The sequence below is a fragment of the Prionailurus viverrinus genome, chromosome E1, assembly GCF_022837055.1.
Source record: "Prionailurus viverrinus isolate Anna chromosome E1, UM_Priviv_1.0, whole genome shotgun sequence".
Taxonomy (NCBI): Eukaryota; Metazoa; Chordata; class Mammalia; order Carnivora; family Felidae; genus Prionailurus; species Prionailurus viverrinus.
In genome coordinates, this window is record NC_062574.1 from 20,197,945 (window position 1) to 20,223,300 (window position 25,356).

Here is a 25,356-nt window from a genome sequence, read left to right on the forward strand (position 1 = left end):
GAATCAGCCAGCGCAAGCAAACAGGGCCGGGACACCTTAAACGGACAAGATGGCGGCCGCCCGTCAGCCGCCACGAGTCTCCACCCACTCAGGGAGGAGGTCTGCGTCATGTGACCCTTCCCTGCCTGGCTCCACCTCCGGCCGCAGTGCCTGACGGGAGCAGAGCGGCGAACGAGGGCGTCGGCCATTTTGTGTCTGTTTCCTGTGGGACGCGGTGGCGGCCGTTGGGTCGGAAGAGTGAGCGATTTTTGCCTCGTTTTTCCTGTTAGTTTTCTCCCCCTTTCACTTTGTCGGTAGAGCGCAGTTATGGGTCGCAAGAAGAAGAAGCAGCTGAAGCCGTGGTGCTGATATCCTTTGTGGGTTTGAAGTCGAGGCCGAGCGGGGGCGCCGGTTGGTGGTGACTGGGACTGGGAGGCCTTGCTTTGGCCTGTGGCTGAGAGTGTCTGGGATGTAGGCCTCGAGGTGGGTGGCTTGGTGGCTGGAGCCGGATCTGGGAAGGTTTCGTGGGAACTGAATTCCCTAGGGCGAGAGGCTCTGGCAGTTGTGTGGATCGTGGGACTCCGTGACTCAGGAGGTTCTTGCTTCGGTGCGAGCGTTGACCTAACCACTGGGAGGCGGCTTGGACCCCTCCACCAAGGACAGTGTCCCCTAAGGATATTCTGCCACATTCTGTTGTTTTGGTGACGATTCAACAAAGGGACTTTCTTCGAGTATAATACGCTGATTGACTCTGGAGGATTAGGGGAGAGCTTCCGGAGTGTGTCACCCACTTTTTCCGTTTAATTGGGGAATCGGTGGTTTAGGGAAGGCTTGTGTTAGTCAACCATGGTTTCTTTCTTTCTTTCTTTTTTTTTTTTTTGGCCGGGGGTGGAGTGGGGTGGGGGAGAACTAGCTTCCGCGTCTCACCCGCTGGCGCCTTAATCTTCAAGAAGCGTAAAGGGTGGAGTTTCTTGTGTCTATCACCGAGCTTCGTAAGACTGAAAAAAAAATGCTTTTTATTTTTTAATAAAACGTGGCGTCTTTTTAATACTTTTTTCGGGAAGGGCTAATACGGTTTACGTTAAAATTGATTTACTTCTGTCTCGTACCTAAAAACGGTTACGGAACTGCATTTGTTTATATAATGGTTGAAAGACGGTCACGAATTTCTTTAATGAGCTTTTAGGAAAGTCTGCCCAGTGAGAGAAAATTTCTCAGTTTTATTAATGTAACTTATCTGTGAGTTTAGATACATGCCATGGCAACATATTCGTAAGAAGTTGCAAACAACTTTGTGGATTATTCATACGAAATTGTGTCATTCTTACTGTGAGTTTATTCTTGGATCTAAATAAAATAAATATTCCTAAATTCCATATGTTAGATAGATTTTTAACATTTTGATTATTTTGTTTTCTAGTTAATGAGTTCTGTTTTGAAATCCATTCTTGACATAAACTTGGGGATTTTTTGACATTGAACTGTCCAGTCCACAGCGTGCATTTGTAAATTTTGAATATTGAACAGAAGTTATTTTACTTAAATCTTTGTAAAATGCGGGGATTTTACAGTAATCTTGCTGATTACTGAGATGTGTTCGTTTAGAGATGGTGAGAGATTATGGGCATAAAGTACCTTCTTGGTTTTAACTGCTCTCATGTTTTAATGTTCCTCTTCCTAGTCTCTTAATATGACAGGTTTTTTTAATAGTGTCATTTTGTGCTATTTTTGTACCTTAACAATATTGATCAGGTATTGTAATAGAGATTTTGATGATGAGAAGATCCTTATACAGCACCAAAAAGCAAAACATTTTAAATGCCATATATGTCATAAGAAATTGTACACAGGACCTGGCTTAGCTATTCATTGCATGCAGGTAAGGATTTTTTTTTCCTGTCTTTAACTTTTAACCCCTTGTGTGGAAACAACATGAAAAAAAATTATTTTAACAGTTGTAGGGTTTTGTTCATTGTGAAAGATTAGATATGGTCAGTCAGCTTAAAAAAAAACCTGTTTTTTGGCCATTAAGTTAAATAATTGATTTTTTTGTGTGTGTTTGAAGAAAACTTATGTTCATAGTGTTTATCTTTAAGTTATTAATAATATTTTTTATTTTAGACTGGGGACAAGTTGAGGTCCCAGAGTATCTCCTCAGTTACTTGAGTTAGAGAACAAAGATCAGTGATTTAAATTTTGTGGTCTGACCAGTTCTAATCCCATGAGAATAATACATAATTAGCTACCTTTACTCTCTGCCATTGAAGGATTTGTTACAATTTCTTGCCTGAGGATAGGCTTACTTCAGTTATTACTCCTTGGACCTCTTTTGGAAAGGTAATGTGTTTCATTTAATGATGTCTGGGTTTCTTGAGCTTTTCACTACTTAGGTAGGGAGAGCTTTGCAATTTATGTTTTTAAGGATCTAGTAAGTGCCTTTATGTCTTATTCAACATTTCTTCTACTTTGGCCAGTCCTGGTGCTACCTGAATTTTTGCCTAATTGGACCCTAGAGAGAGATGAGATGAGCAAATCCCTATTTATTGGAAACTACTGTTGGTAGGAGGCGGGGAGGTAAATTAAAATAAGATGTTGTTTCCCCTAGTTAAAAAATAAGTTTATTTAAAAAAACAAGTTTATATAGATCCTCTTCAGTTGTGTCACTGTAATAATAACTTAATACCCATTCAGAAATATTTTAGGGCCTGCTGTGTGCTAGACCCATAACTTTCCACTGTGGCAATCACTAGTTACATGTGACTACTTAAAAGAAAATTTAAAAATTAAAAATTAAAAATTTAATTTCTCCACATTGTAACCACATTTCCAATGCTCAGTCACATGTGGCTGGTGGATGACTTGTATTGGATAGTACTGATACAGAAAGAATATTACAATTATCACAAAAAATTTCTGTGAGACAGCATTGTGCTAAGACAAGTGTTTTAGACACTAGGTGTACAGCAGTGAAGGAAACAGTCACCATCATGGAGTTTAGATTTATATTGTGGAAGAAAACACTGCAGTATTTAGTTTGCCTTTTCACGATAAGTGATAGAGAAAGCTAAAACTAGGTAAGAGGCATAGGTAGGGCCACAAGATAGGAAAGACCTGAATGAGAAGCTGATATCTGAACAGATCTGAACGAAAATGAGAGAGAGCTTCCAGAGAACAGCAAATGAAAGACCCTGACATACAGGAGCATTCTTCTATATTGAAAAAGAAAGGGGAGCAATGTGCTTTATATAGAAGGGTTTACTTATTGTAGGCCATTTTCTTTCATTCTGAATGAAATGCAAGGTTGAATAGAGAGAGGTGTAGCATATTCTGGTACCTTTTCTTTTTCTTTTTTTTTTTTTTAAATAAGGATTCTCCTGGCTATAGAGTTGCAAATAGACAGACTGCAGAATGCAGTGAGAACACTTAGGATGACTGGAGTATTCCAGGCAAGAGGTGATGGTGACAGAGACCAGAATTTGCTGATAGATTTAGATGCAGAATATAAGAAAGTGAGGAGTTGCAGATTGATCTGAAGGTTTTTGGCCTGAGGACTGTGAGAAATGACTTATCGTATACTAAAATGTTGAAAGCTGCAGGAAGACTAGGCTTAGAGATGAGGATGTCACGATTGTGTTGTGTTGTTAATTTTGAGACGGTCTGTTGACTATCCAGTTGGAAATGTCATATAAACAATTGTATCTGTAAGCCTGGACTTCAGAGAGGTTGGAGCTGGAGGTAGAAATTTGGAAGGATGCTGTGGTGAGCATAGCTATTTTAATCCATGATACTAGATGTCGTTTCCTATGAGAGAGTAGAATATAGATCTAGAATAGGTGCAGGGACTTCAGCTTGGGCCACTCACAGCACTTAATGGTTAGAAGATTAAAAGAAACCATTCAAGGACATTGAAAAGGTAGGAAATCCAAGAGAGTAGTGCCCTGGAAACCAAATGAGATGATTAAAGGAGTTACTTAACAGAGTGAAATGCTGGTGGTAGGTCTAGGAAGATGAGGGCAGAGATTGGATTTAATCAAAGTGGAGGTCATTGGTCACTTGCCAAGAGTGATTTCCTAGAGTGATGAGGATGAAAGCCTAATTGGAGTACTCTCAAGAGAAAATGAGAAAGTAGAGGCACTGTTTCAAGAAGTTGTACTATAGAGAAGAACAGAGAAATGGAATGGAACTGGAAGGAAATCAGTTGAGAAACTATTTTAGTGACATTGTTGATTGACCAAGTGCTTTTTTTTTATGGTTTTAGTGTAATTTCACAGCAACCTGTGAAATGGGCCTGGCAGTTAAATCAGACACATCCTCCAATTTTATAGGTGATAAACTTAGGACGTTAGTAATTTAGATGGTTCACATCAGTGCTTGCTCCACCTATCTTTTCAACCAAGATCATCATTATTTCTACTAGGCAAGGTTGTAAGAAGTCTAATTCTGGCTAGGATATTGTGAGGTAGTTAAGTAAATCATGTTATTTTTCTTCTCTTTCCAATAGCTTTTGATTAGTATATTCTTGCCCTTATCATTTAGAAATATAACAGAATAGTTAATGTGTATGAATACAATTTTATTACTTTGAGGAACATAGGAGTTCCTTCATCAGCATTTGTCAAGAACGGTAACATGCCAAAAAACTGGCGTGATTAAGTCTCTTGTTGAGAAGCTTTGTTCATGGATCTTTTAATCACAGTAAGGAACAATGGTTAAAGATCAATCAAAAATTAAGATAATTTCTGAATTTGATTTGCATGTCTCTGTTTAAAGTCTTTGAGATATATGTCTTAAGAAGAAAACACTTAGTTTTCTTTACTTTTCTGTTCTTGCATGAAAATGTTTTGGGAGGAAAGAGAAACTGAGTATGAGACAAATATGTCCCCTAAAGCAGTGGTTCTCAAGCTTGGGCATGCCTCAGGATCACCTGCAGGGCATGTTAAAACAAATTGCTAGTCTTAACCAAGAGTTTTCTGGCAGAGGGGGTGGGAGGCCCCTGAGAATTTGCATTTGTAATGAGCTTTCAGGTGATGCTGATAGTCTAGGCAAAATACTTCGACATTTTTTTAGCCTAAGTTAAGGCAAGTTGCTGAAGAAACCAAGACTGACAGGAATTTTACCATATTGGCAGAAGTTACCCATGTTTGAGGGTTAGAAACATTTGATCTAGCAAAAACCATTAGTAAAAAAAATCGTAGGTTTCCAGTGTTTTATAATAAAATCTCTTTCTCTTTGTAATCTGTCAAATTTAGTGTAATGACAGGATCACTGCTGTGGCAGTGTTAAGTGCCTCAGGTAACGCATTAGTTCTGGATATGCTAATTATAAGTGCCACTTTTGCAGTTTGTAACTACCAGCTTATCTCAAGATCAATCTTGGAAATTTTATGTTAATTCTTCATATAGTAAGAACTTTCATAAGCTGTGCTTAAGTCAGACTTGAACCTTCTCTCATTTGAGTGGGACTGCCGGTTCATTGCTGATAATTCAAGCAAGCAAGATTACATGGTAAACAATGTTTATTGAGTCCTTACTATGTGTTAGACATCCTGCCAAATGCTTTCTGTATTCACTATGTTTTATTTAACATATATAATTTAGTACCTGTAACGTAACAGATATTAAATAGTTTTATGTATTTACTTACATAATTATATAAATTGTATGATTTAATGCATTTATTCCTAAAAATGATGCTAGATGTTAGGTAGTGTATATAGGTTGGATAATCTTAAATCAGAGGATTTGCGTAGTCTCACATACCTAGTAAGTAAGCAACAAAACTGGGGATTGAATCCAGATAGTCTCACTACAGAACAAGTTATTCTTAATGATTATACTAAGTGTTCTCTGAGTAATTTCAGATTGCTCTTAAAGGACTTTATGAGACACTTTATCTAATGGAAGTTTGTTTTAATGTTAGGTGCATAAAGAGACAATAGATGCTGTACCAAATGCAATACCTGGGAGAACAGACATAGAATTGGAAATATATGGTATGGAAGGTATTCCAGAAAAAGACATGGATGAAAGAAGACGACTTCTTGAACAGAAAACGCAAGGTAAACCTTAGGATGGGTGCTTTTTCTTAACACAGCTTCACTAATGAGAGTATTACTACTACTTTGAGGTATAAATTTAATAGTGGATGTTATTCAAAATTCCAGTTTTGAGGTTTTTTTTTTAATACTTATTTGAGAGAGCAAGCATGTGCGTGAGTGGGGGAGTGGCAGAGAGAACTCAATAACTGAGATGATGGTCTGAGTTGAAATCAAGAGATGCTTAACTGACTTAGCCACCAACACTATTTTTTTCAAGTTTATTTTGAGAACAATGGAGACAACACAAGTGGGGTCGGGGAAGAGAGGGAATCCTTAGCAGGTTGCATGCTGTCAGCGCAGAGCCCCATGTGTGGCTCGAATCCATGAAACTGAGATCATGTTCTGAGCCAAAATCAAGATTCAGACGTTCAGCCGACTAAGCACCCCAAGCATCCTGAGTTTTATTGTTTCTTATGTCTTAATGTTTGGAGTTGTATATTTGACTTGTATATATGTAATATCACATGGATTATTCCAAACACTTTATTATAATATAGTTTTGTTCATAACTGCATTCCAAGTGGAATTAGCAAGTGTTGAGGTTTCTGAAAATGAAGGTAGCTTGTTTTGATTTGATTATATAACCACTAATAGTAAATTTTTTGGTAATGCTGTTGCTTGACTTGGAATTTACAATCACTTATTATCCAAATGGTAGAAGTTATCAATTATGAAAAAAAAATTTTTTTAAAGTAAGCTCTACACCCAACATAAAGCTTGAACTCGTAGCCCTGAGATCAAGAGTTAAATGCTCTATTGACTGAGCAAGCCAAGTGCCCTGAAAGTTTTTGTTTTCAAAAGCATTGTAGAAAGGTCAGACCTCTTTGTCATAGTTTACCTTTTGAGATGGAATAGAAAGCTGTTTTGTTTTTGTTTTTCAAAAAAAAATGAGGAAAATTATTTAAAGTTTATTTCTTTTGAGAAAGAGAGCACAAGCAGGGGAAGGGTATGGGAGGAGGGACAAGAGAGAATTTCAAGCAGGCTCTGCACCATGAGCATGGAGCCCATTGTGGGGCTCGATCTCCCGAACTCCAAGATTAATGACCTGAGCTGAAGTTGTATGCTTAACTAAGCCACCCAGGTGCCCCATAGGAAAATTATTTTTTACCTGTCAGAATAGGGAAAGGATGTTAACCTTCTTGCTTAATAGAGATTGAAAACGCATTTGAAGAGTAAAAAGAATAATATTGACTGAATTTCTTTGCAAGAAAAATCTCATGAGCTAATTACAGTGAAATAACTTTTTTTGATGTTGAATGTCTTAAGCTTGCTTAGTTTTTTTTTTTTTTTTCCCATGGGAAAAATTAATTAAAACTTTTGTTAGCAGAGAGTCAAAAAAAGAAGCAACAAGATGATTCTGATGAATATGATGATGATGACTCTGCAGCTTCAACTTCATTTCAGCCACAGCCTGTTCAACCTCAGCAAGGTTATATCCCCCCAATGGCACAGCCAGGACTGCCACCAGTCCCAGGGGCACCAGGAATGCCTCCAGGTATCACATAAGGGTTACGATTTAACATTCTTAGGACTTTGGTGATATGGTATAGAAGTATTAAAATTTTTCTCTTAACCCTTTAATATTTGTGACTTTTTTGTTGGTGAAATTTTTACTTATAGGCATACCTCCATTAATGCCGGGTGTTCCTCCTCTGATGCCAGGAATGCCACCAGTTATGCCAGGCATGCCACCTGGGTAAGAAAACTTTTAATTGACTTGTGGGCTTGTGCCTAGTAATAATCTTTTCAACTTGGGTGTTACATGAATTGTAAAATGTTACTTTGCCTTTTTTCTTTTTTTTTTTTTTCTTAAAGGTATGGGCTCCCTAAACTTAAACTTGTCTAAAAAGGGGTCTACCAATAAATTTAAGGAATATAAATTTGCCTCTGAAGAGAATAGATTTTTGGGTTTTAGGATGTGTGTAGGCAGCCATCTACTTCAATTGCCTCTGATGTAATTAAAGTAGTTGGTTGTAGATTTGTGTTTCTGAGATTCAGAACTGTCCATGACACTTTGTAGTTGTGACAAGAAGCAAACTCTGTAAATGATTTATTTGTCAAATCATCAAGAACTAAAATGAATATGAGGTGCTCGTGCCTATCACTTTTACTTAAAAAATTGTTGGATGTGAGAGGTATACAATACACTTTCCCACTGTATTTTGAAAATCACAGTTAGATTTTGATTTTGTCATACATTTTCACAGATTGCATCATCAGAGAAAATACACCCAGTCATTTTGCGGTGAAAACATGTAAGCATCTCATTCATAATGTAATTCAGGAGGTATAATCATAATGTCATTTTTTTTGTGTGTTTAATGGTATCTATTCAGTTGACTTCAGAAATTTTCTAACCTTCCTCACTAAAACTTCTAGAATGTGCAAGCTGGTTGACACAAGTCTTAATGGAGGGGAAAAAAAAAAAGACATTTGTGAGGAACTAGTAATAAATAGACCCATATAAATAAAGCATTTTCTAAACGTGCAGCTGTTTTTCGCCAGACTGCTAAAGTAATGGAATTTAGTAAAAAGTGTTGATATTTAAGAAAGAATAGATACTCTTTTGCCAAATTAACATGCGTTATTATAGAAGGTAATTCGGTTTTCTTGTAATGAAATCTATATATAGAAGTTAATTTTCTAATAAAGTTCTCAATTAAGAATTCACAAACTTGTAAATGTTTTAAGTGAATGGACACTGGTATTTGAAGGTGAGCTCTTTTAGGGGAAGGAAAATAAATATGGGTTATGTCTTTAGTCATGGTTTAGTGTTAGGTGGCCGTTAGAAATTAGGCAATTGTGTGAGGTTACTTTTGACTGTCATTAATTTTGGTGGTAGTTTTTTTGTAACCCTCCTCCCAAGAATCTTTACTCCACGGTGTATATTCAATATTTTCTTTTTGAAAAATATAATGACTCTAAAATAATTTTTATTTTTTATTTATATTCTGTACGGGTATTTTCCAAATGAGACCAAAGGTGATTATGATTTCCAATTACACATATTTTAGATGAGGCCTCTTGTCTGTATTGAGGGTATAATTGTTCGTAGTGACCTTAAATGTATGAAAATGTTTTGTAAGAGAGACTGGTTTTTCCCCCTTACTTTACTGATAAACCCAAGAGGTTTGATGGTTTTTAGAAGACTTACTTTGATAGAATTGTTCTAGTGTTGTGTGTTCTTTCAGCTTGATTTTCAATATTAGGGGTCAAATTCAAGTCTTTTATTTATTGTTTCAGGCTTTAGCCAAAATGTTTTCTAATAGTTTATACTGTTGATTAACTTGGTTTGTTTCTTGAAATTTGCTTTCTAATAGAATGATGCCAATGGGTGGAATGATGCCACCTGGACCAGGAATACCACCTCTGATGCCTGGTATGCCACCAGGTATGAAACATTAGACAATAACCTTTTTACTAGGACTGGCATGCTTTATTCTTAAGTATTGTGGACAGTAGGTTTGTGGACGTTGGTGCAATTTTAATATTAAAATTTAGTTCTTTTTTAAATTGATTGGACAAGTGTTAGAATGGATCCTTTTGAGTTTTGAAATAGTAAACAGGTTTCAAAGCAATCAGAAATGAGTCACAGAACCTATGCACCAAAGCTTATATACCTAAAAGGGGTTTTATTTGTTAGGAATTTTTTAGATAAGTAACGGAGAGTCTTAGAAAATAATAGGGAACCGTAACAAACTGTATTAAACAATGTAGGCATTTATGGCCTCCCTCAATGAAAAGTGGTAGATTCAGTGGCTGGGGATCTCAAGAACCCATGTGTTTAAAATTTTCTCCTTTGCACTTGAGCTTTTCTCCCTGGGACATGTTGCTCAGTTGTTACAAGATAACTCAGGCAAGAAAGGGTGTCAACAGCAGTGGGCTCTTGTTTTAAGTTTATTTATTTTGAGAGAGAGTGCACGTGTGCACACGTAAGCCAGGAAGGGACAGGGAGAGAGGGAGAGAAAAGCCCAAGCAGGCTCTGCACTGTCTGCACAGAGCTTGATGTAGGGCTCCATCACATGCTTGTGAGATGATATGAGCCGAAATCAAGAGTTGAATGCTAAACTGACTGAGCCACCCAGGCACGCCACCTTTTTGTCATTAGGCAGCAAAATAACTCTCCCAGAAGCTCCTTAGCCTCTTACAGTTGACCAGAAACAGGGCTAATGGACCCTTTAGCTGAAACGGAGCCTGTGTTAAGAACTATCTTGACTCTATCCTATAATGTAGGGAACCAAATTTCATTAGCCAAGTAGGTGTGCCACACAGGCCTTCATGAGGCTTTCTCAATTGGTTGCCTTTTTTTTTAAATATGTAATCCTAGCAAGTTTGGTGTGCAGTCCATAGCAGATTAAGTATTCAAGTGATAGTTGACGTAAAAGTAACAGGATAAATGAGGCAGCGGCAAAATGTGCATCATTGCCAGGACAGGCATTAATTTATAGGCAATTGGGGCGCCTGGGTGGCGCAGTCAGTTGGGCGTCCGACTTCAGCCAGGTCACGATCTCGCGGTCCGGGAGTTCGAGCCCCTCGTCGGGCTCTGGGCTGATGGCTCAGAGCCTGGAGCCTGTTTCCGATTCTGTGTCTCCCTCTCTCTCTGCCCCTCCCCCATTCATGCTCTGTCTCTCTCTGTCCCAGAAATAAATAAACGTTGAAAAAAAAATTAAAAAAAAAAAATTTATAGGCAATAGCTCCACGTGTGTTCTGAGAGAATTTTAGGCATTTAAAGGAATGTAGAATAATAACCAATGTTCAGTTGATAATGTGAAGTTAGTAAAAGTTTTTAAGTTATGTTTAGGAACTTTGAAGAACGTACTAGTAATGGATTTTTAGGAAAATTTACTTGAACTGCTTTAAAGGAGGAGTGCCTGGCTGGCTCAGTCAGTAGAGCGTGTGACTTTTCACCTCAGGGTTGTAATTTTGAGCCCCATGTTGGGTTTAGAGATGACTTAAAAATCTTTTAAAGTGTTTGCAAGAATAAGTTTCCTGAAAAAAAATTTATGGGTATATGACCTATCAAAAGTTTTTACAATAATTTCAATTGAATTTGAGTTTAGAGACCATCCAGCTGTTGGATGATTGTAATAGTTCTCTTACGTGTTTCACAAGGTTTGCTAAATCAGGAAGATTAGTAACTTACTTTCTACTTTTTCTATACAAGGAGTCTCTAGTGGTGTCTTTCACTTTCCAAAATTCTGAAGAGGTACAAAGGAATAGAAAGGTTGAGGCAAGATTGTTCCAAGGAACAAATGCCTAAGATATTTGGACTTCATTGAATTGAGCAGTTCATCAGTAACTTTGTAGTGTAGAATTGTTTTTTAACATGGTATATTTTAACAAGAAAGTCTTGGAAAAATACTTTTTCTGAATTAAAAGTTTCAACAACTCCCTTTCCCCAATATTTCGTCTTTACAGGTATGCCCCCTCCTGTTCCCCGTCCAGGAATTCCTCCAATGACTCAAGCACAGGCTGTTTCAGCGCCAGGCATTCTTAATAGACCACCTGCACCGACAGCAACAGTTCCTGCTCCACAGCCTCCAGTTACTAAGCCTCTTTTCCCCAGTGCTGGACAGGTAAGGTGAAATTTCTGAAAAGGAGTGCACTTGTATTTAAAGGTAAAGTTGTAGTTGTTTATAGAAATCCTTTAAATCGTCATAGGTCAATTTTTTGTTGATAATCATTTTCATACAATTTATTAAATACAAAGGAGTGTCCTACTCTCTTCCATGTTTGCACACATTGATTTCTTCTAGTCAAAAAAGATTGGCTGGAGCCCAATAGTGTAGTATGTTTTTTGTTTTCATAGCTGTGAATTCTGGTCATTCTTAGCTTTAGTTAGGAATGAAAGTTTAATTTCTGGGGACTTAAATACATAATAGTGTTTAGAGGTCCTCCTTCACATCTTGAACTATGAATGGAATGAAATCAAAGGCAAAGGTGAAAATCCTAAGACCTTAGCAAATCATTCGTTGGACTCTTTAATGTAGAACAATGACGAAACACAATGCTGCACTTTTGCAGGAAGGCATCGTTTGACCTAGTTAGACTTCTCTTTCCTACTGACCTTGTCTATGTTCAGAACTCAGAAGCTAAAGATGCTTTTGTTATATATAGTAACTGTATAATGGTGGTTACTTTTGGGCTTTTCCCCCAAGTTGTATTCAAAATTAAGCAGATGTAATCCATTCAGAATTAAGGTCGGGATGTATGTTCTTGTTTTTTTCTTTTCACTTTAACGTTATCCCATAGAGGTTTTCTTTTCTCAGTTTTTTTGTTTGTAGTTGCTAAGTTAAAAGTACTACTTTTTAAGTCCCTTTTAAATACATTACGTTTTTGAGGTGGGTGGGGATTTTGTTTATTGAGAGATGTCAAACTTTTAGCAAAAATCATTCAATTAGATTGAAGTGTCAGTAACGCATCTTTAGTCTCAGTTGAAGGTATCATTTTTGAAATATCACAGTGCAAAACACATCCAGTTTTAGAAAAGAAACTGGTTAATAACTAGGTTTATTGGTGTAGAATTTAAAAAATTTTATGAGGCTCATACTGTCACTTTGTTTATTGTAAATGCATTAACTGCCTGCCTCTTAAAATAAATCTGATTTGATTGCATTATATTTTGCATTTATAAAAATGCAATCTATACTAAAAAAAGTCTACCACATGGCTTATTTTCACCCATTTGTTTGGAGACTTTTCATTGTTTCCTTTCTTTTATGCTACAGATGGGGACACCTGTAACAAGCTCAAGTACAGCTTCATCCAATTCAGAAAGTCTGTCTGCATCTTCTAAAGCTCTGTTTCCTAGCACAGCACAAGTACGCAGGAAGTTGCAGTTTAAAATTGTTAAAATGGCTTTATAAACTTAACCCTTTGGACCCTACTTTAAAACTAAATCTTTTCTGAAAAATATACTATGTTTAATTTTTTTTTTAAGTAAAGTTAATGGTATAAAAATCAATGGTATTTGAAAATTTGAACTCGTACCAATAGAAAAAAATGTACCCCAAACTCCTATGGTTCTAAAGGGTTAAAAGCATGTAAGCAGTAAATGCATTATAGTGGCCAATGGTTAGCCTGATGCATGATTAAGCTTTTTTGATTTATGCTGTTTAATCTAATGCATCACATACAATGTAAGGAAATTTAGTACTCTGCGTTTGGTTCTAAAAGTTGGCCTACTCTTCATATTTCAGTTGTTTGGTATTTTGAAAAGTAACCTATTTACTACTGGTAACTTTATGTTTAAAAGTTCCTACTAAACCCTTTTGTCCGTGATAATCATCTAGCCGTTGTTAAGTGGGAGGACATTGTATTATCTATATAAAGAAAATTTCTGAAGGACATTTTTTAATATGTCATCACTGATGCAGTTTATGTTATGCTTGGTAATTGAAATTTATCCAAGCATTTGTATTCTGTAATTTCTGAACTTTTTTGTTTTGAACTGCTTGGTAGATTGATTAAACAACTAATTTAGAATAGTAACAATAGAGCATACTATTGTGATACAGTGTGTTTCATCAGCCTGAAATAAATACACAGCTTTGTAAAGCAAATAAACTTTGGTGAGAAGGTAGATAAACTCTTAGAAGTTACATATGCAGTCTTTATTTCTGCTGCTGAGTTTTGGATGTGACTTTGACCCAGCATCTTTAGATATTCTTACATATTATCTTGATTTTTGTGGAGTTTTTATTATGTTAACTTTGTTTTAATTTCATTTAAAGTTTGGTCCTTTATCGAATGTTGGTGTCTCACTTTTAGGTTAATTATAGTAGATATACTCACTTTTGGGTTTTGAAGTTTCGTTAATGAAAGATTGTGTTTTACAGGCTCAGGCAGCTGTCCAAGGACCTGTTGGTACAGATTTCAAGCCTTTAAATAGTACCCCTGCAACAACTACAGAACCCCCAAAGCCTACATTCCCTGCTTATACACAGTCTACAGCTTCAACCACTAGTACAACAAATAGCACTGCAGCTAAACCAGCAGCTTCAATAACAAGTAAGCCTGCTACACTTACAACAACCAGTGCAACCAGTAAGTTGATCCATCCAGATGAGGATATATCACTGGTAAGTTTTTCACATACAGGTTTTTACTAGCATAATTTGAATATTGTTGTAGCATCTCATCCTCCTCTTGAGAAGTGTTAATTTGTACACTGGTGGTCTGATAATCTGATTTAATGCTTACGCTGTGGTTTTTATCATTCTGATTTCTAAGAACCACAGAATAAATATTGCATGCGTGTGTGTTTTGATTTTAGACACACTCCTCCTACTCCCAGACTGTTTCTTAAAGAAGACACTAATTTGGGTTCTTGCTGTCAAAAATCATATTAGTTAACATAAATTTGTAAATTAAACAAGTGTGAGAGGTAGAATCTACAGATCCTTTGAAACTTACCTACCTTTCTCACTAGACCCTTTCTTGCTGAGGCAGGTGTATATTTCCTGGAAAGTTATTAGCCATTCTTCAAATATAAAAATAGGTGAGGTTTTCTTGAGGCATTGAGATTTTAAGTAGTCAGTCTGGTTTGTGGAGCGAAAGTAATGGTTGACAAGGGTACATTTGTTAAAGGTTACTGTGTAAGATTTTAGGTGTTTGCCTTTTATGCTTAATGATTCTCTCTGCATTCAAGTGTTTAACATTGTGTTCATTTTTATTCATAGGAAGAGAGAAGGGCACAGTTACCTAAATACCAACGTAATCTTCCTCGACCAGGACAGGCTCCCATTGGTAATCCACCAGTTGGACCTATTGGAGGTATGATGCCACCACAGCCAGGCATCCCACAGCAACAAGGAATGAGACCCCCAATGCCGCCTCATGGTATTTCTTTTTATGTTTATTTAGTGGATTTTCTGAGTATACACATAAATTTATCTTCAAAATACATTGCATTTAAAAGTACAGTGCACAGACCAACTCAATCTATTTTTTGTGTTTTAAATGTGTTTTTTAGGTCAGTATGGTGGTCATCATCAAGGCATGCCAGGTTACCTTCCTGGTGCTATGCCACCGTATGGGCAGGGACCGCCAATGGTACCCCCTTACCAAGGTGGGCCTCCTCGACCTCCGATGGGAATGAGACCTCCTGTAATGTCGCAAGGTGGCCGTTACTGATCTTACTTCATCCAATCTAATAGGTTTGGAGATTAAACCTTTTCTCAACTTGTGCTGTTTATATAGCCAAGCTTCCGTCAATAAGGCTTCATTGTGACTTTAACAAACATTATCTTCCCACATACCAGGAACTATTGGACATTTATTTTACATGGGAAAAATTATTTGGAATAATAAAGCAGGAACTTTTCCTGAAGTTGCAATTTATACTGTATGGCTTCTTTTTCATGTTTCATCTAGGTTTTTAGAAGTGAAGTATAGTAAATTTGGTTCGTTATATTGTGAAGGCGCTGGAATTACATGAACATACCACCTTAATAAAGGCAAGTTCTGTAAGCTTACATTGCTATTTGTAAAGTTATGCCTTCACAGCATTTCAGATGCTGTTGGACTTCATGTCCCCAACCTAGCTTGGTGAGGGCTGTAACTGTTTCCGAGACCTGTACATTGGAAGTCTGAATGTATAACAATATTTAATGTATTTAGAGTTCCTCATGTTGCAGGGTTTAAGAAATCTGACCCACCAAGGTCATGTGACTTTTCTGTACTGTTAAACTTCATTGTAATAAAATGAGAGAAAAACTTATGCCTTTTTATTCATAACCCAGCTGTGGACCACTGCCTGAAAGGTTTGTACAGATGCATGCCACAGTAGATGTCCACAAAATAAAATTCATAGTTACCAATACAGTTTTGATACATCATTGGATTCTGTCTTTGAATTGTAGGTTGTTCCTTAGCTGCATGTTTTAAACTGGACAGTATGTATAGACTTGTATGTTAGTGCTTAAGTTGACAGAAAAACTTAGTTACATATGAGCCATTACATAGTGAGTATGAAATCTTTATATTGTGTCACCTTTCCATGCCCTTGGTGTCACTACATGTTAGATGTCCTAGATATTTAAAACGTAACTTTAGTGTGCCCTCTTTCCTGCTGATAAGGTTTAGAGCCTAGTGCCAGACCCATTCATTTCCTTCTGATTATTTTTGAGACTGCAGTACTGCGTGGACCTCAGAAGCTTTTCAGGTGCAAACTTCTAGAAGCTTAGGTGCATGCAGTAAGAGTTTTTTGTGTGTTTTGTTTTGTTTTGTTTTTTACTGTTAATGGATTGGAATCTTTTCTAAATGTAATGCCAAATAATCTAAATGTGCCTCCGTTAGGATGCTTAACAGATGGATACAAAATTTTTTATTATGTTCCTGGAAAATTACATTATTTCTTTGATTAGATGGTTATCTTCTGTTATTTAGCCTAAATGGCTTCCCTATTAACCTTTTCATCTTGGAAATTTGAATGTTACTGTGTCCTGTGAAGAACTTTTTTGTAGAGGTGACTGCTATTCATATCTTGTATTGCACGTCTCATACAGTAATACCTCTTGTTGACTTTTTGGCATCCATTTTTAAAAATCTTTTGCAAGGCAGTTTCGTGGTTATTTAAAGTATCAAGTGATCTGTACAAAGCATAATTATTAATATGATGAACTCAAGTTGAGTTTTTCTCAACCTAAAGTTAAGACTTAAAATGGTGATAAGTCTTTATAACCTATATGTGAAGGTGTAGATATGACCCGAAATCAGAGTTTTTGTCTTTGAAAAAAAGTTTTAACCTTGTAGGAAGATGTTGAAAACTGTTTTAATCATCATAAGAGTCTGTATTTAAGTGACAACTAGAAGAGATTGATTTAAACAAAACCTACAAATATCTACAAAGCTGAGTGCTAATTTAAATCACATATTTTGCTCCAGTGAAATGTTTTATAGCTTTTTTCTTATGATACCATTGAGGTTCAAAAATTCATAGCTTGAAAAGGCAACGTCCATGTATCACTGAGAATGCATTTGTTCCGTATGCCAGCAGCGAAGCCCCATACTTTTTCTCTCACCTGCCTACTAAGTAGTTGTGGGATTAATACATATTTCTTAGATTTGGCAGCACGTTTATCATATTGCCAAAGAAGAACCTGTGTTGAAAATTTGTAAGGTAAAAAGGGCATGATTAAATTTAGAATGATTAAATAGGAAATGTTTTCCCAAACCACGTCTCAAGCATTTCATGTACAGGTTTATCAGCAAAATACAAATGGGTTAGTAATGTTTCAAAACTTTTATAAAGTTTTATTTACATTTAATGCAAAGATGATATATTTTATGCCAAGGTTTGTTTCTTTCTGAAGACTGAAGGGAGAAGATACCAGTACTTTTAAATAAGTGGTATAATTTTAATTAAAAGTTAATCCAAAGTGTTACGCATGGCACTAAAGCACACCGTCTTCCTGTGTCGTGTTAGGTATATATAGCTCAAGTGGTGCCCATTTTGGTATTATTTATAGTGTAATTTGTGCATGCATCAGCATAATTAAGCTTCTAGAAAATACCTTTTACCTAACTGCTTCTGGGGTCCATAGTGTGGTTAAAACATGAGTGTAACAAATCATGTTGAAATAACTCTTAACTTTGACTTACTCTGCTTTTAAGTAATAGGGGGGGTTGAGTTGACGTAAACTATCTGCCCTCACAGAAGACAACCTTTAGGACTTGTTACATTCAGGCAGGCATTGTAATTGCCATAATTTAGGAAGTTGTAAGGCTAGTGGGACTGCAAACGTTGGCTGTCCCTTACGTCCACTCCTATATCCTCCTTTTTAAAAAAAAACAAAGTGACTTAACGTTTTGTCTGGCACTAGTTTCTATTGTGTGTAGATTTTACCTAACTGTATGACAGAACAAGACCAGCAGGTGAGGATCAACTTTTGAATGGCTGCTGGAATTCTCATTTAATCTGAGTACTTCTATATTTTAGTAATAATCTCAGACATTTTCCATTAGGATTGGGGAAAATACTCTTCGTGTACTCCTGTTCCACTGATCGAGTTATATATTGAGCGTAAACTCAGCTTAATTGAACTTAGTTATTTGGGGGGAGAGCCCCAACAAAAATAAGTATGGGTTCAGAGTGGAATTATAGCAGACATAGCTTTTTTTAAAAAAAAAAGCTGCTCTTTTTTCCTTTGCTTGCTTGATCATTGGGATTTTTTTTTTAATGCATGTCTTTTAAATTAATTGGGTAATGTTTTTCTAAAATTAAAATTTTCTTCTTCCTATAGCCCTGCCATAGGACAGGCTGAGGCTGAGTCTCAGTGTTGCCCTGTTCAGTCTGAGGCAAGTGGGATTTATTTTATTCCTTATAGGGGCTTTCACAGCTTTATGGCTGTTGGATATTTATGTCCCCAAACTTGCAGCAAGTTTGGTGAAGGCCCCTAAATTTAATTAAACTTAGGATTTTTATACTCTTTTGGCAGAGAAGGCTCTATATTAATATTCACGTTTGACTGTGGTGTTAATAAACATAAGTAAAAATATTTGATATATGTAATTTACTTTGTGTTAACAGCCTCAGTAAAGCTGGTATTGCTATATCGAACTTCAGTAAATTAACAAAATTTGACGGTTTGATTTGGAGGCATGAAATGTTTCGTTCAAATTTTCCACTTTCACTTTTAGGAAAAACTTGTCATTTTCTTACCAAACTGTTAAATTTAACCTCATGGATAAGTTTGATCATTGGAAATGCCACTGGTTACTGAAATCTGCATTCTTAATCCCAAAGTCAATGCTTTGAACATTAAGGTTGAAAGGTCATGTGGAAATGCTTGTGATTTTTTTTAAATATTTTCATACTTCACCACATTAGAGCAAATGTTAATGTAGAGCCCTGTGAAAGGTGGGAAGGTGGTGTGTGTGTGTGGTATGTATGCATATACACTACACATTGATAAAATAAAAGTAGTACAGACCTGTCAGTATGGGTAGATTTCTATTTTTCAAGTAGCCAAACTGAAATTGAATCATGTGGTAAAGTTAGTACATTGAACTGTGGTTTTGGAACAGTCATTTTGAGGTTCATTTTCAGCCTTAGTGAATGATATTTTATGCAATGTGCACACATTAAAAGTATCCACATTTGTTCCCAACTAAAATTTGCTTATATTTGGTGTGAAACATGTTTATGTGTGTATGTTGTGGGGGTAAGAAGGAACTGGAAGAGAGGCCAAAACATGAACCTGGATTACTTTTCGTTCTTTCCTGTGTCTAAGCAACTGTTCTATCCAGATAGCATTTTCTTTCAAACAGTAACAGCATATAGTACAATGTTTAGCTAACCCAGGATTGTTTTCCTCGTGGTTTTAATTCTTGGAAGCATAAAGAAAAATTACTCATTACGTGAATTCCAAATTTTCAGTGTGTAATTAGAATATATGATTTTTCTCTGTAACTGAATCATGGAAAAAAGAGTTTAATGTTTGAAGAAAATTTGGTTACAACAAAAGAATACATTCATACGTTTGTTCAGTAATTATACCTTTTACATCTCCTTAACTGGAGATGTTTTCTGTTGCATCCACCATCCCCCAGTATAGTGAAATGTTCGAGTGAGGCTGCTGCTTGTGCTAATCTAATAGTGATAGTTGAAATAATTATAATTGAAATAGGCTCTTACATACTTGACTTCTGGGAGTTGGAGGGTCTCAGGGTGGCATAAATTGTTGAAGTTAATTTTCTTAATATCTCTGAAGTAGTATGATTTTGAGAATTACATAACTTTCAGGTGTCTATTACTTCTACTGGTGAACTTGGTAAATGAAAGGAAATGTGATAAAATTTTGTTTTGAGTAAACTGATACTTGTATTGGTTAGGGGATATAAAGAATATTTAAAATACAAAATTTTTGTATAAATCAGGTATGTCTTTTTAAAGAGGCAGTATTTATCTGCCTAATATTAAGTAACCTTTGTGTGTTATTTCAAAACAAAATCGGTTTTCTCTTAACTGTAACTTTTATGGAAAAGTCTTCTAAAAGGAGAGCTTCAGTTATAAGACTATTGACTCTGAGGCAGTTTTGTAAGTAAACATTTCCCTAGTTACACTTCTGCTTGCTATCTCATGACTTGAATATTAGTGAAGGTTACTCTCTTTTTTTTTTTAACCCTTTCTCAGTATTTTATTTTCTGTCATCTGAATCATTTTAATAAATGACTTTTTTTTCCTAGCGTAGAAATCCTCTTTGTGCTATTTCTTGGCAAAATAATAAACAGTTACTTTAATGATGTTGTGTATAGTGTTATGCACATAGTGGATATTCACAATTTTGTGATTACTGTTGAATTTTCAGAACAGTACTTTTAATATCTTGCTCTTAGGCAACCCCTATTATGGATCTAAATCAAACTATTGTGTAGGAAATGGGGAAAGCGGGATTTCAGGTTGAGCACCCTAATACTTGAAATATCTCCAACTTTACCCCAGTGTCTTCATGTTCTTACTTGGCATTTTTGTTGAGAAATAATCAGCTTGAAAGTTGCAATTTTTTTTAAAGATTTCTTCAGTAAAACTCAGGAGAATTGCTTCTTATAAGCATTGTTTTTTTGTTGTTGTTCTGAGCTCTATACATTCTTGCATAATAATTTGGCCATAAAGGGAAGAGCCTTTCATTTTCTAACCCTGGAAAAATAATAGCTTGAAACAATATATTTTGAATTTTTTAAACAATCTCTCTCTAAATCTGTTCAATTAATCTTACGTATCTTCGGGGAAATATCTTTATTTTACTAAAGCAGGATGTAGAAGTCATATTAAGGCAGAAATTGAAGATCTAAAGGAGCTCTTCACTGAAGCTAATTTGAACTATTTCTATCTGAAGCAAATTGAATACTGTTACTATAAATCAAGACTGGTTCCTGGTTAGGTTCTTTAGAAGGCATATAATCAGCTATATTAGAATATGTTTGTGTGTATATTTTAATTTTGATCAAATTACAGAGAAGATACATGTGAGTAAACTATTTAAATGATTGATAACTTGGACCCCATCCATTAATTCTAAATGCTGTAATGGTGTGTAAGGTTGTATTATGGCACAGCTTCAGTAATATGCTGTGTGTTTGGTCAGGGGTTTGTGTAATGCTGTGTTTGTAAAGAGGGAAAGGCCTTTTTTGGAATTTTTGGCATTCTTACTGTGTCTGAGTTTTGTTTTTTTTGTTTTGTTTTGTTTTTAAGCATTATTGTATTTAAAGAATCTGTATGCCTTCACTTTTGGTTAAATTTGAGGAACTGGCAGCGAAAATTATTGATGCTCAACTTTGATAAAAATGAAGAATGATGTTCATACAGACCAGTATTATTTGGGGGAGAGGTCTAATTATATAGTGTTATTAGGCTTAAGAACCTTAAATGTAGTGAAAGTTAGCCCTCCGGGTTTGCATTTGTGATTAAGGTTTCATCGAATCCTTTATTCCAGTGTAGCTTATTCTTAACATTTTATTCCTAAATGCTTGAGCAATCAGATGGAAATAAAATATGCAACATCATTTCCTGTCTCTACTAATAAAACAAGTGAGCCAAGGGAAGAGTTACTGAAGTTTCTGTAGGTTTGAGTTAGAATAATATGGGGTGTGTATTTATTGAGCAAAGCCTTCCTTTTAGTTAGTAGTTTGTTAGTATACTTCGAGGAGAAACAATAGGTTTCCTTTTCAGCCCATGTTTTAAATCCACAATCTCTAATAAAATGAAATCAAGTATTTTGAAAATTGAATTTTAAACTAATAAAAGTTGCTTTCCTCTGTTCGAGTATGTCTACACACACTTAAATTTAGAAATTACCATGTTGAGATTTTTCCCCCCAAATCTATGCCCCCCCTTTTTTAGAGTAACCAAAACTTCCACATATACATATCGGAGTACATAGTTTATTAAAAGTGAGGTATGTCCAATAGATACACAGTGTTTTAAAGTCATTCTCATAAAGTCACTAAATAAAGAGCCAATGTAAGGTTACTTTTGTAAGACTTAGGGAAAGAGTTTAAAATGTATTAATGTCAGGCTCTGAGGAAATTTAATGCACATTGACTTTTTAAAACTATGGATTGAACTCCTCAGTTTAATACAATTTGTGTTTTTGTTAACTAGCAGCAGAATTTCAGCATTTGCTACTTACTGGTAGAGAAGAAAAATCCCACAGCCCTGCCAGTACAGGTTAGTTTAATCTGTAAGTACCTGATGTTCCTATTTTTTTCAAACATATCCATATAACCCACACAAGGAAGAAAGCTGTGCAGTTACTTAAATGTGAGTATAACTAATAATAGATCCATTGGACACTTTTAAACACTCAGTTCTTGGGCCAAAGTAGCTCTAGGTTTGCTAATAACCTCAGTTGTAAGAGAGGTGTATTACTGCTCCTTTATATCTGGTTGTGGTTGACCCTAAATAAATACATTGTACATAAAAGGAAAAGATGGTGAAAGTTTCAATTGGCTATACACACGTGTTGGCATGTGATCTGGAGTGCAGGGCTTTGGGTCCAGGCTCTACTGAAGCCACTCTCATGGTGGTTACTCATACTTATCTTTTAACTTTTTACAGTATGAATCAACCTAAGAAAAAAGTCAAGTTTCCTTACCTCTAGCAGTGATAAATGGTGTGCAGTCATAAGCTAGAAAATGTTTTCATACTGTGTATTTTGTTACATGTTTGTAGTAGCTCTTGCTGTAAATAAGTACTAATTTTGTTCACCTTTTTTTGTAAACTATAACCTATTCTGTTGTTGCACCACCACTGTGGGCTCATTTTACTTTGAATTAAGAATAACAAAACTTTTTAATATTCAAATGAAAACTGACTACCCATCAAGAAACCTAGACAAATTCCTTGTATGTTCTTTTTGAGGGGCAGTAAGGTCATAATGCCTTGTAAAAAACATGTTAAGGTTTTTATTACTGTCATTGGTTCTATCAGAATTCATTGTTGTCTTGAACCATCTTTGAGAGTTTCCTTTAACCTTTAAATATTATGCTTTTGTGTTGCTAAAAATTTTAAATGCAAAGGTAAAAAGAATAAAGCATACAATTTGGTTTGCACAAGCCTGAACCATCCTTCAACTCTGTAGCATTGACTAGGATGCATGGCTACCTCCTTTACACCCTAAGTGTAATGATGTCTAATTTGAGAACATCTATCCATAAAACTAGTTGATCTTTTATTCCTATTAATTGGGGGTGGTGATTAGCCACTGAAAACAGACCATCTTAGTGTTATTTTGTTTGAAAGTCATGCATTTAGTTAATTAAAAATCTCAATATATCAACTGATAATAAAATTTTAAGATATCCACTTGTTTTTTTGATATAAAATTGCCTAAGGGCTTAAGTTTCATTGCCTTTCACAGTTTAATCTATATAAGAAATGGCGTAGATACAGTGGAAATGGTTTTCCTTAAAACCATCTCTATAAAGCTGCCTTTCTGGTGAGTACTGTTTTATACTTATATGTCACAATTTTTCCTTTTAAGTTTAACTGAAATGGGATACTGATCAAAGAAGTGAGCAGTCTGAATTTGTACACTCTTTAGATAATATCTGAATCAGAAATGTATTTTATTTAAAAGTTGAATATTTCACTTCCTGACATTTCCCTAATAATCCAGGATCACTTTCTGACTTTGACTTAACAGACTAACTGGAAAACCTATTAACATATAAAGTGTTTCCTTTTAGTGAGATGGAAAAAATGTTTTTATTCAGAATTATCTAGTATTTTTACAAATATTAAGATTTTCCTTTTAGCTAACAACCAAAAGTGTTTTCTCAATGCTTTCACTTCCCACACTGCGTAGGTATAAAAGTTAAATAGCAGAATTTGTCTGTTCTCCGTGAAGCTGTTGTTGCAGTGATTCATGAGCTATTAAAGCCAAGGGTAGGGTTGAAGAAGGACTTGCCTGAAATGTTCCTGCAGACTAATGCTTTACAGGATTCCCTTTGAATGAGCTTAAAAATTTCAAGTGTATTTTTAAATCTCTCTAACCTTGCATGGAAAATGTGGATTAGAAATGCTGGTTTCTGAGACTGTGTATGCCAGCAGAAATTAGGCTCTGGGTATATTTCTAATTACTTTATGCCCTGTTCAGTACTTTCCTTCAGTGTAACACATGGATTTTTTTCCTCTCTAGTCTTAAACCACATCCTAGATGATGTCAATATAAGCTAAGGATGTTTTCATATTGTATTTCCTGCTGTTATCTTTGTAAACCAACAATGAACAGTAAGCTCCTAATACTTTTTAGTATGGAAAATGATAGTCTTCTCTAAAATAAACCTGAAAATTGATGTCTTGAGTATGTGATAATGGTGATGTATTCTTCTAGATAAGCACTAAACAAAGTATGGACCCTCAATTTATGTCTTTAAGATTTAAAGTGAAGTAAATTTCTAAGGAATTCTGTCCTTTCCTAGCAAGGATAAGCAGACATTGAAAATGTGGTAAGTATGTAACTGTGAATGCATGTGATAGTGGTGAGAGTAAGTAGCCAAATTTCCATAGCATAAAAATAACTTAGACATAAACAAGATTTCTTGAATTTCCTTTGCGACTTAATGTATGTGTGTCTAGCATTTTTACAAATTTGTGTGCACAATGATTAAATTGGAATGTACCTTACTCCTTTGTCTGGTTTCTTTTTGTTTTGTATGGTGCTTTAAATACTAATTTTATTTCAAGCTTTTTTCAGGGTAGAAATAAGTGGCTGATAAAGAAAATACCTTCAAGAAGAATTATTTAAATGTTCCTATTTTAAAACCCAGTGATGACTTTCAGTTTTCTTAAAGCCTTTTGTTTTTCAGCTCCAGTTAAAACTGACAATAGACAGCAGATCAGAAATGGGAGAAAACAAAAACAAAAACCTTTGTGCTCATTCTGAAATATTGTAGGAATTCATTATTGTCCGATAGTAAAATGTTGTTAAGCTAGTATTTGATTTTCATGGAAGCAGTGCTTTTTTAAAATAAGAGAAAAAGGTGATGAGGTTTGGAATCTCCCCTATTCTCCCTGGGGTGTTGTATTAAGAAGAAGATAGTAAATGGAAACATTTCACTTGATACATCATGGAAGGTGATTTATTTCTGAGTAATATGTCCATTTCTTTTCAGACTAGCATTGTGTGAAGCAGTTCAGGATCCCAAAGGGTTTGTAGTAAAGAGGAGGCCCTTCTCAGTTCAGTCTACAGGTTTTATTTACCTTAGCATTATACTGGTAAGGAGTAAAATGGAAAAGCAAGTTCTACAAGGGGTATGATGGTAAGGGGGACCTG

General features: G+C 35.6%; 1 protein-coding gene across 13 annotated transcripts; it reads left to right on the plus strand.

Annotated features, from left to right (window-relative positions):
• Positions 1-149: 149 nt before the first annotated feature.
• ZNF207 (zinc finger protein 207) lies at positions 150-24,707 on the plus strand. Of its 13 annotated transcripts, none has more exons than XR_007146686.1 (14): positions 150-347; positions 1,732-1,858; positions 5,899-6,037; positions 7,401-7,571; positions 7,697-7,772; positions 8,284-8,331; positions 9,397-9,467; positions 11,495-11,652; positions 12,805-12,897; positions 13,915-14,157; positions 14,758-14,917; positions 15,051-15,234; positions 18,322-18,376; positions 22,182-24,707. XR_007146686.1 is itself a non-coding variant. In XM_047831794.1 (14 exons), the coding sequence occupies exons 1-13, from the start codon at positions 307-309 to the stop codon at positions 18,330-18,332; spliced, it is 1,485 nt and encodes a 494-aa protein (XP_047687750.1). In that variant the 5' UTR covers positions 150-306; the 3' UTR covers positions 18,333-18,376; positions 22,182-24,707. The 13 variants fall into 13 exon arrangements, 10 of the variants coding, with proteins under 10 accessions (XP_047687750.1, XP_047687751.1, XP_047687748.1 ...); XR_007146687.1 differs by having other exon boundaries at positions 22,185-24,707; XR_007146688.1 differs by lacking the exon at positions 22,182-24,707 and adding an exon at positions 15,452-15,534 and having other exon boundaries at positions 15,051-15,197; positions 18,322-18,362.
• Positions 24,708-25,356: the final 649 nt, after the last annotated feature.